This window comes from Anolis carolinensis, chromosome 3 (assembly GCF_035594765.1).
Source record: "Anolis carolinensis isolate JA03-04 chromosome 3, rAnoCar3.1.pri, whole genome shotgun sequence".
Classification (NCBI taxonomy): domain Eukaryota; kingdom Metazoa; phylum Chordata; class Lepidosauria; order Squamata; family Dactyloidae; genus Anolis; species Anolis carolinensis.
Window position 1 is genome coordinate 105,255,584 of NC_085843.1, and position 10,155 is coordinate 105,265,738.

Below are 10,155 nucleotides of genomic sequence, written 5' to 3' on the forward strand. Positions count from 1 at the left end.
GACCACATATATCAAACAATGGTGTGAAAAACTAGGTTTTGAAGCTCTACCTAGTTGATCATACTAAGAAGTAAGCACCACTGAATTGAATGAAATTTACACCCAGTTGAGTGAGTATAAGGTTTCAATGTTACAGGACTGTTACAGGGTTTGTTTGTTTTTTTAAATACATTTTAATTGCAATTTCAAAGAAAAGACATTGAAAGAAGCATATAAGATACTAGCTGTGCCTGGCCACGTGTTGCTATGGCTTTAGTTGAATAGCAGTGAATAGCCTTGCAGCCTCAAAGTCTGTCTGTAGGAGCATGGAGGAGCCGCTGCAGGGGGTGTAGCGGGGAAGGGTAAACTTGAGAGGCGCCATTTGAGACACCTTTGATAGTGAGGCCGCAGGAAGGTGCTTCAAGGGAGGGAGGCTCAGAAGGAAGGTTTAACAGAAAAAAAATTCATCTTGCACATTCCTTGGTCATCTTTGAGGAGCTGGAAGGCTCCTAGCAGCTGTTCCGAGGTGCATGGCTATCTCTGCCATGGGGTCTCTCTGCCCCTTTGCCTCCTCCTTCACATCTTCCTGGGGCAGCCGAAGGACTTTTGTCTCCCTCTTCTTCTGGCTACCTGAGGACTGATGTGTGTTAACATTAGGCTTTTCCGAAAGGCCTAGGATATTAGAGGTATTATTATTATTATTATTATTATTATTATTATTATTATTATTATTATTATTTATATGTACATAACAGGAGACATGCACATGAGGTCCAAGTGTCTGGGGTCCATCTCTGAACATCAGGGTCTTCCCAAGGGCCTGGGGTATTAGAGATGTTGTTTTTGTTATTATTATTATTATTATTATTATTATTATTATTATTATTATTATTATACATTATTTACACGTATATAACAACACAGGACAGAGCTGAGGGGGAAAAGGAAGGGGCTTGAAACTGTGAGGAATGATGTGAGTTGGAGTCCAAAACACAGCTGGAGGGAGGGAGGGCCCAAGCTGGCCCCTACCTGATGCAATCTGTCTTCCTTGGGATGTTGTGGCCTGCTCCCTCTCTTATCTCTCTTTATCTCCTCGGCGTCGCCTTGGGCTCTGCCTCCCTGCCTTTGTCAATGCAAGGTGCCCGGGCAAGGCCATGCCCCCCATTGCGCCCACTGCTTTGTGGGCACTGTAGTCCCCCTCTGCCTTTCTTTCCGTGGCACCTGGTGGAGGCGGAACTATGCTTCTCAGTCTGCCCTGGGTGAGCTCTTGTTTCCACAGGGAGTGAGCAGGTGCAGTGGCCTGCCGGGGTTTGCTTGTTCTCTTCCCAGGCGGTCTGGGCTTCCCTCAGACTTCCAAGGCCCAAGGATGCAGAGGCAACGGTATGCCCCGTAGAGGAAGCCGCCGCTTTCGCCGCCCTCTGTCTTCGTGGTGAAAATGGCTGCAGTGGCGGGAGAAAGTGAGTGCATGAGCGACCATTGAGGGTGTGGTGTGTGGGGTGTGCTGAGCATGCACTGGTTCCTGTTCGGCGCAAGTGCAGATCGTTTTTGCCTGTTTTGGGGGTTTGTGGGTCCCAGTTCGGTTCTAGATGTTGTGTTTTGTGGTAGGAACCTAGCGGCAAAGCCATTGGGTTCAGTTGCCAAGTTTCGTGGTTCTGGGATGTTTAGTTTTGTTGCTTACTTCTAGGCCCAAATTCCATTATATTATATATATATATATATATATATATATATATATATATATATATATTCCAATGGATTTCATGCTTCAATGAGGATGTTAAGCACAGTTTTCTAAATTCCAGATGAACACTATGTCCATTAGAGCACATGGGACAAATTTATATAAATAATAGAAACCAACAAAAATGCCTGGTTGACATTGACATCTGCAAGATACATTTTGATGTAAAGATAAAGCAGTAAAATAAAGCAGTTGTCCAGTGAGATAAGAAAGGAACTCTTGTGTCTGTGAGAATTTTAAGGTCTCCATCCAATGTATGGAAGCTTTTTTGGGAGGAAGGATCACTAGGAATAGAAATAATACTTGCCATTATTGTATTGACCAAAATAATAGTTGGTTAACACTCAGAAAACCCAATCGGGAAGATAGTGTGAAAATTTTGCAAGGTCTCAAAATCAGAGTGTATTGTTTTGCCCCTTGGACATGGAAGCCACCGACAGCCACTATGAGAGATTTTCATTTCACACCCCACAAAGGTATTCAGCATCACAATTACCAAGATGATATCCATAGCAGTGACACAGTCTATTATATATAAGAAAATTGCACTCAGACCAAATGTTACAGTAATGAATTCTGAGCTACTTGCATATATTGTAATGTAATAGCATTTTGCTCATCATGAAGGTGAATAATATTAGCATCTCTCTACTTGCTTAAAGATTTGCTTTTAACATTTTCTAATATAATTGGATCAACTTGCTGTATTTAGCAACTCAGGCTTTTAGTAGGCTACTCATTGCCACTATGGGATTGATATGCCTAGACACATTCTCTGCTTGAAAGTAAAACACCATTGGAGTGTTCTTGGTTCACTTGAAACCATTAATTCGTGTAATGTATTCTTAAAATATAAATCAAAAAGAGTTTAAAAACATTTATGATAGAACTTGTTTTTTAATTACATGAAATAGGAATTGGAAATATGAATAAAACCTGCCAAAGGGGCGGGATCAAGGGGCCTAGGGAAACACCATAATTCATTTTTATATTATGAATTGCCTAGAACTTGTTAATGTGGTTATGAATGAAGGAAGATCAAAGGTATGTAATTAAGGAGTAAATTCTATGTTTCAGAGCCTTGTCATCCACCTGTGCAAAATTTTATGATTAAAGCCATCAAAAGTACAATCTGCATAAATCTTTGAAGCTTTTTTAAATGGGCAATAGGCAGATTCTAGACTGACAGTAAATTGTCTAGGAAGAGATATGAATTTCCTGACACTTGCTGTATTTATTTATTTCCTGATTTATTTAGTCCCTACCTTTCTTCTTCAACCTGGACTGAAGGTGGCTTGCAGTTTGAAAACACCTCAGTTGAATGAAGTCTGGTTATGACTAACACATATACATAATAGCATAGATAAATGTACAAATTTATCTGTATTTTCATCATGCAATCTGTTTGTTATTTCAATACACAATAACACTGAAAGATATATTCTATTAAAGGTAAAGGTTTCCCCTAGACATTAAGTCTGGTCATGTCCGACTCGGGGGGGGGGGTGCTGCTCATCTCCATTTCTAAGCTGAAGAGCTGGTGTTGTCCATAGATGCCTCCAAGATCATGTAGCCAGCCTGACTACTTCCCCCAGAAGCTGTACCTATTGATCTACTCATATTTGCATGTTTTCAAACTGCAAGGTCGGCAGAAGCTGGAACTAATGGTGGGAGCTCACCCCACTCCCCAGATTCAAACCACCTACCTTTCTGTCATCAAGTTCAGTAGCTCAGTTGTTTAACCTCCTGCGCCACTGGGTGCTCTGTTATATCTACAAAAATGCAATGAATGTAGTGGAACCAAGGCCCTAGCAAATCACAAAGTAAACTTTACATGATACTGATTTTTACAACTCTCTGTAAACTACATCTTGTGTCATGACCAGAATTCTTTTTTTTTTTTTTTTTAAAAAATTTTATTTATGATTTTCAAATACAGTGCACTATTAAAAACGGGGATATGTGCAAAAAGAAAGAACAAAAGCAAATATGTATATATATACACACACACGTATATATATATATATATATATATATATATATATATATACAACCAAACAATCCGGGCATAAGGGGGTGAGGGTTAACAATCAATCAATAAAAACAAAAATAAAAAAAAAAATAAAAAAAAAGGAAAAAGAAAAAGGGGGGGGGGGAGGAGTCAGGAATAGGGATAGGGATTAACAAATATAGAACCATGAGGGAAAAGTTAATATTTAACACTGTATTTAAAGCTATCAATTTCCAGTTTATACATAGTCATCAAATATAAAATTAATCATTTTTTAATATAATCTTCCAGTTTGGCCCAGTCTGTCCTTCTAACAGGTTTTCCTCTCGATTCTTTCAAAAGAAATGTAAGTTTATCCATATTTTTGATTTCTTCTAACTTGTGGATCCAAGCTGCTTTTTTCGGAGATTCCTCTAATTTCCATGTCTTCGCCAAAGCCATTCTAGCAGCTGTAGCGCAATAAGTAAATAAAATATCATCATTTTTATCAAGTTTGAATTCGCTATCTACAATACCTAATAGGTAATATTCTGGTTTTAATGGGAATTTCAATTGTAAAATTAGTTGGGTTTCTTGGTGGATCATTTTCCAGTAGCTTTTTGATTTTTTACATAACCACCATAAATGATAGAACGATCCTTCCTGTGATTTGCATTTCCAACATTTCTTATCATAGTTTTTATACATTAATCCTAATTTTTGGGGGGTCATATACCAGCGGTGAAACATTTTTAACCAATTCTCTTTCAAGTCTGTAGCATATGTATATCTTAATTTTTTATTCCAAATCTCTTCCCATTCTACTAATTTAATCGGTCGTCCAATATTTTGTGCCCATTTTATCATACAATTTTTAATCTCATTTGTTTCGGTTGCCCATTCCAAAAGTAGGCCATAAATCTTAGATATCGTTTTCTTCTTACTTATCATTATTTTATCCCATCGGTTGTCTATCTCACCAAAACCAGTTCTTTTGTCCTTATTATATTGTTCATTAAGTTGGGCATATTGGAACCATGAGGTACCTGGGAATTTCTTTTTTATTTCTTCCTGTGATTTTAACATGTAACCTTCTTTCTTTTTTATCAAAATATCCTTATATTTTGGCCAAATTGTCCACCCTAAGATATTTCTTTGTTCTGCCTCTAGGGGTGAAATCCACATTGGGATCTTATTATTATAGAATCGTGGTTTATATTTTTCCCATATCTTTATTAAAGCTGATCTGATAAAGTGGTTACCAAAGTTTTTTTCAATTTTCCTTTTTTCATAGCCAATGTAAGCATGCCAGCCTCGTCGTAAATCCATTCCCTCTAATGTTAATATGCTTTCATTTTCTAAGGTTGCCCAGTCTATGGTCCATTGTAGTGCGCAAGCTTCAAAGTATAATTGTAAGTTGGGTAAACCAAGACCTCCTTTTTTTGTCACATCTGTTAGGGTATTATAATTAATTCTCATGACCAGAATTCTGTTGTTGCGAGAAATCACTATAATTCCTCCATTACAGGTCAAGGCAGGAGAGAGGCACCAAGAAGGAGTGAGAAATGGCACCTGGACATCTGGAGAGCTTCTCACAGTTACTGGACTGATAAGAAATCTTGGGAGAGGAATGGTGGAAATTGTTTTGGACTGATTTGTACAAGAGCTCAGGGGGAAGGAGTAACAGTTAAGGGAAGAAGAAATGAGAATTTTTGCATATGCACACCATGAGTGACTTTTGCTGACTGTAGAGACAGGCAAATAAAGGCTATTTCCAAGATTCCTTTGTGAGTGGTCTGGTTTTGCTGAAGGGGTTTTTTCCAAAATATAACTGCCAGAATGTTAACATAAATGAGACATTAGGCTCACATTAGAAGTTATTAAACAAATTCCCAATTCATTCCCATGTCTAATCAGATTTTTGGTGAACATTTCCAATATCCAAAGAGGTTGGGGATTAAGATGTCTTCCAAATACAGATAAATGTGCAAAACATCTTCAGCAGTTTGCCTTTAGTGTTCCCCAGATTTTTCCAGAAGAAATACAGATACAGTAAAATTCCAGTCATCCGAGATAAAGGGGTGGGCCCAATCTTGGATAACCGGAACTACTCGGATAATAAGGAGGCCCTATTATCCCTCCTGGCAATCCGGTTTAGGGAAGTACCCCGCGATCACTGCTGCCTTGCAACACTCGCAGGGTGCTTCCCAAGGGGCGAGGGCTTGCTGAGGGACAAGCCCCATCCCTCAGTGAGCACTTGCCCCTTGGGAAGCACCCCACAAGTGCTGCTGCCTAGCAACTCTCACTGGGCACTTCCTCCTCCCTCTCCCTCTCCTTCTCTCGAGTTCCCTTTGCTCCCTTCCCTGGGCTGCCCCAGGAAGGAACTCGAGAGAAGGAGATGGAGAGGGAGGAGCGCCCCCAGCGGCGCCTCGAATAATATAGAGTGTTGGTTAACCGGAACTCAGTTAACCGGTACTCTACTGTAGCATCAATATGCTCAATAGCCTTTTAAATGATGGCACCACCATTGTAAAATGCTCTTATTGGCAAACAGTGTATATTTTGTTGTTTTTAAAAATGTATTTATTTTCACATAAAATTATTGAATTATTTTTATTAACTGATATGATATCAGTCCCTTTCATAATTTAATTTGTTTGGAATGTGTGTTTACAGTGAAGGGTGATTGATAAATGTTATAAAAAATACCAGTTCTGAAAGTTTCAGGCATCAGAAGTAATATGTCTATCTTTTGCCTCCTTTTTTTTCATCATGATTGAGAAACATCAAGAGGAGACCTTCACTCTCCAATCCCAATATCTGACAGCTTCATTTCTTTGCAAATACCTCAGCTAAATGATCATGCAGAAACTAAGGAATAGTGACACACTTATTTACAGATATAATTTTTAAGCCTTTGAATTGGAATAGGATCAGTGGCATCACTAGTGAATGTGTGTGTGAACTGCAACAGGTAACACCATAAGAGGAGGTGACGCCAAATAACTGTCTATTATATAATCCAACCAACACAACTCTGTTGGACTTTGGTTGGCTTTTGTAAATTATTTTTGTAGCTTCTTGAATTTGCAAGGGCAAAATGCCATTTTTCAATCTGGTAGCCAAAAGATCTGATCTCCAGGAAACCTGGCCTATTGGCGGCAATGGGGGAAATTTCAAGGCTCCCCTTTCCATTATTTTTAGGTCTATCAGGATGAAAATGGCTACACTTGGAAGGCATATTTACCACTGCCCGTTTCAGAATATTTGGGTCATCCCCTGATTCTTAGGAAATACTTAAGTCTTCTAGAAAAAAAAACCCAAAAAGTAACCTGTGAGAGGATCTGATTGAGATTCAGTAGTATCTCTCCCTCTGGCTTTTGCTCCCCTGAGAGCCTGGCCACTTGACCCAGCTGCACCCGCATCTTGGCCACACACACACAACACACACACACACACACATATATGGGATAGGCTCGGGCTTCTTGTGTGAGAAAAGGAACACAAGCAGAGAGAAGCCACGAGAGAATGTCAAAGGGTCCTTTCCTCTAATATCCTTTAACTAGAACTGGGTTAGGGCATTAGACTTAAGAAACTACTTTTTCCAGGATCCTTTCTTCTAATATTCTTTAACTAAACCTAGGCTAGGGCATCAGACTTAAGAAACCACTTTTTCTGGAGTCCTTTCCTGTAATATCCTTTAACTAGACCTGGGTTAGGTCATCAGCCTTAATAAACTACTTTTTCTGCAGTCCTTTCCTCTAATATCCTTTCACTAGACCTGGGTTAGGGCACCAGACTTAAGAAACTACTTTTTCTATGGTCCTTTCCTCTAATATCCTTCAACTAGACCATGGAGAGATTATATTCTCCCCGTGGGGACTCTTGGGAGCCAGGCTATCCCCTCCCTTCAGTAAACCACCCCAATATTGAAACAAACACCCCTAAATGCCCTTTCACAGCCCTCCCAAATGCATGTCCACTCTCACTTCCCTAGTGAAATAGTAAAAAAGAAGGAATGAAAAATGTGAAACTAAGAAAAATAAATGAAAGGAAAAGATTACAATTGAGTCCAAAAGGAAGTGAAACAGAGCAGCAAAGGCATTGAGATAGAACATGGAGTACATGAGTGGCTTTCTTTTTCTGATTGGCTCACACAGGCAGCAATCTCACAGCTTCACAGAGAAACCCATGCAGGTGGGCAACTGCCCCTCCACACTCCATGTGTAGCCAAAAGAAATGGAAAGCAACAATTTTTGGCAGCCACGTTCTGTTGTGGCTGAAAAAAATGGCAGAGATGCTCGTGCCGTTACGACTAGCCAAAATAACCGAAACAGCTGGAGTCCATTTTGAAAAATGGATTTGTGCACAGCCCTACTTTCTACACATTTTTTATACAGTGATTCAGCAGAAATTTATTTCTATTAAAATATAATTACTATAGTTGGATATAACTAAATACATCTTTTTGTGTTCCCAGTTTAGATATAATGTATTTAATTTACCTACAAGGCTAAAAATATGCTTATAGTTTGCATTTTGAACCTTCTAATGCATATCAGAGCTGTCATTGACAAATTAGTATTTTGAATCATTGGTTTCTTTTGCACATGCGAGAAGCACACCGTTTGTTTTCTTTCCTGCTGTTTTTTAACAGTAGCTGATTTTGTGAGATTTTCTGGTGTTTTAGCTACAATATTGTGATCTGATCTGGTCTAGGAGAAGTCCATGAGGTTGACACCATGAGTTACCACACTGGGAAACATCAATCCTGGTGATGCACTAAATAGGATCTTTCTCAATCTGTGCTTTGTAGAAGGCCAGGGGTGTGGGCTGGAATTCAAGAAGTGATAGGAACCTTTTATGTCTCTGATTGAAAATTTCTGGCATTTGCTTCTGTTCAAAATCTGCTTTTAATATTAGCCAACTTGTCACATCAAAAGTGTGTGGTAGTGCTACCCTGGTGTAACTCTGCAATTATACAATTCTTCAGCACCAACCTTACTGCTCACTTACTGGATTCAGCTACCAGAGAACGTCTATGTACCTACATATTTATGCATGCAGACATTCAATAAGAATTTCCACTCAAGTCAATGTCAAGGAACTACTACCAGACCTTGCCCACCTGTGATGGAGGTTGAGTATTGCAATAATTTTCAAGGCCTGTGATATCTATATTGTGTATGTCTGCTAAAATATTTTGCTTGCCTCTTGCCTATTGTTGCCTGCTGATGCCAATGAAGTGTAGACTGCACTGCACTAGATATATCATGATTTCATTCAAAAATATAATATAGCAACATTTGGATATGCAAGAAAGGCAGACAATGGCAAAAGGAAGTCCAATTTTTCAACTTTTCTCATTGAGAAATAGGGGAAATAATCAAGCAGATCGACTAAAGTGGTCTTGTTTTTCCTTTTGGAGATACACAGAATATATTCTCAGTGCTTGGAACCTATCTGTGCACTTCTTCATAGGAAAGCATAACTCTGAGCCTTTAGGAAGTATTCACCTCTCTCCTTCAAAGCAAGAAAAAGCAAAAGAAACTGACCTTCCTTGGAAAAGTACAGAGACACTTAACAATTTAAAGCTGGCCTACTATATGAAGTTTACTTTCTTGTCAAGCAACAGAGGGATGGTTTTTTCCTATAAAGAAAACAGCCGTAGAATGACCCACCAAATGACCTACTATAATGAAAGGAAACTAAGGTACATTGACCAGTTCTGTCCTTTTCATCTATAAGGTGTCCCCAATGCAGTGATGGCCAACCTATGACACGCATGTCAGCACTGACACGCCTAGCCATTTTTGCTGACACGCTGCTGCATGCAGATTGATTGGATGACTATGTCTTTTGTGCCCAAATTTGGTGTGATTTGGTCCAGTGGTTTTGTTGTTTACTCCATGGAAATTATGCACATTACATACATACATACATACATACATACATATATATATATATAATTCTTTAATTATTGTAGTATATTATATTATTACTATATTATTATTATATTATTCATTATTCATGACTACATTGAAACTAGAATAAAGAGAAATCAGCATGGAAACTGCAAGAGGTACCATAGATTGTTGTACATGAAAATAATGGTAGTAAATAGTTTTTGATTTATTTAATACTTATATTACAATTATATATTTTTGTTATTTAAACTATACATATTGTGAAATTATGGTTCTTTTCTCAAAGTGACACACCACCCAAGTCATGCTAGGTTTTTTGGTGAATTTTGACACACCAAGCACAAAAGGTTGCCCATCATTGCTCTAATGTCATTTAAGTTGAATTCCAGGTGGGCATGTGTGTTTTTCTTCAGGTAAAATGTAGGGATTTTAGTTGCAATGGAAAGTATTCCAGTAAAGCACCCAAAAAGACTACACAAAAAAGTACGGCCTCAGCGCACACAGTCTGCCTCTATCAA

At 38.7% G+C, this 10,155-nt stretch overlaps 1 protein-coding gene across 1 annotated transcript in view; it reads left to right on the forward strand.

Moving 5' to 3' along the window:
* nlgn4x (neuroligin 4 X-linked) overlaps window positions 1-5,490 on the forward strand; it is a 307,442-nt gene extending 301,952 nt beyond the window's left edge. Inside the window, exon 8 of the mRNA XM_062974323.1 lies at window positions 5,239-5,490. Within this exon, the coding sequence (XP_062830393.1) occupies window positions 5,239-5,272 (34 nt within the window). The 3' untranslated portion in view covers window positions 5,273-5,490. The remainder of the gene's footprint in view (window positions 1-5,238) is intronic.
* Window positions 5,491-10,155: the final 4,665 nt, after the last annotated feature.